Source organism: Bison bison, unplaced genomic scaffold, assembly GCF_000754665.1.
Source record: "Bison bison bison isolate TAMUID 2011002044 unplaced genomic scaffold, Bison_UMD1.0 scf7180017850831, whole genome shotgun sequence".
NCBI classification, from domain to species: Eukaryota; Metazoa; Chordata; class Mammalia; order Artiodactyla; family Bovidae; genus Bison; species Bison bison.
The window spans coordinates 4,286-5,367 of NW_011481404.1; the positions used below are offsets into that span (position 1 = coordinate 4,286).

General features: G+C 65.8%; 1 protein-coding gene across 1 annotated transcript in view; it reads right to left on the reverse strand.

The window, feature by feature from the left end:
• The window catches only part of LOC104995422 (epsin-1-like), a gene marked incomplete at its 3' end in the record, with an annotated part of 7,435 nt that overhangs the window by 631 nt on the left and 5,722 nt on the right, over window positions 1-1,082 (reverse strand). Inside the window, exon 3 of the mRNA XM_010849300.1 lies at window positions 505-754. Within this exon, the coding sequence (XP_010847602.1) occupies window positions 505-754 (250 nt within the window). The remainder of the gene's footprint in view (window positions 1-504; window positions 755-1,082) is intronic.

Consider the following 1,082-nt stretch of genomic DNA (forward strand, 5'->3'; position numbering starts at 1 on the left):
GGGCAGAGTCTGAGACGCTCCCGTGCCCCAGTGGGATGCAGACTCCGTGGCTGAGGAACAATGAGGCGACCCCACCTGGAGGAACGACCGGGGCGCGGAGGGACGGCCCTGAGGGGCAGGGCCCTGAGGACCTCTGAGCCAGAGGCCTAAGCTCCTGCTCTCGGTTGAGGGATGAATGGCCTCCTCCCCCTTCTCCAGGGCTGGAAAGCTCCCGATGGCTCCCACTGGGGAGCCAGGGGTCTCGGGCTCCAGGGCTGGGCCCGGGGCTAGATGCTGGGAGGGGACAGCCTGCACAGCTGGCCCCCACCCCGCTCTAGGCACCAGGGGTGAGTGAGCAAAGGCTGGAGAGAAAACGCGGGTGAAGACCAAAGGGAGCAGCAGCCTTCCCCTGCAGCCCCTGCCCCCAGCATTGCACTGCTCCACCCTGACCATGGTCAGCAGAGAAACCCCTGGCCGTCCGCTGGCGTCTCGCTGTGATCCCAGCCCGCAGTGACCCCCGCTCACCTGTGGCAGTCTGCGCCAGCTTCTCCTTGGTTTTGAGTGCGTGAGCACGCTCCTCCCGCAGCCGGTCCTCGTCACGCAGCAGGGCCACCAGCTGCCTGGCCTTCTCACGCACATTCACACCCTGGTCCTTGCCATCGCGGTCCACGTACTGGAAGTCCTTCAGCGTCTGCACAGCGTACATGTTCTCCTTGCACTGCTGTGACACGCGCTCCGAGCCCGTCTTGATGAGGTACTCCATCAGTGTCATGGCCTGCAGGGGCATCGCCTCGTCACCCAGGGCCCAGCAGCACCAGTGCCCCCAGCGGGACCTGGAGAACAGCCCCCCGGGCAGCAAGAGCCGAGCCCCAAGAACAGAGCGCACCAGCTAGCTCACAGAAGCATCGAAGCAGGCAAACCCAGAGCCCGGACTTGGGGGACGAAGATGCTGTGAACAAGGTGGGTGATGACGGCACAGCACGGCGCCCCTGGGTGACAAGGACGAACCGCAGTGCGTGCGACCTCCGTCTGTCTCAAGGCACAGCGGGGGGAAATGCAGGCCTGGCCCGCAGCCCACGCAGGTGTCCCTGCACAGCACAGAC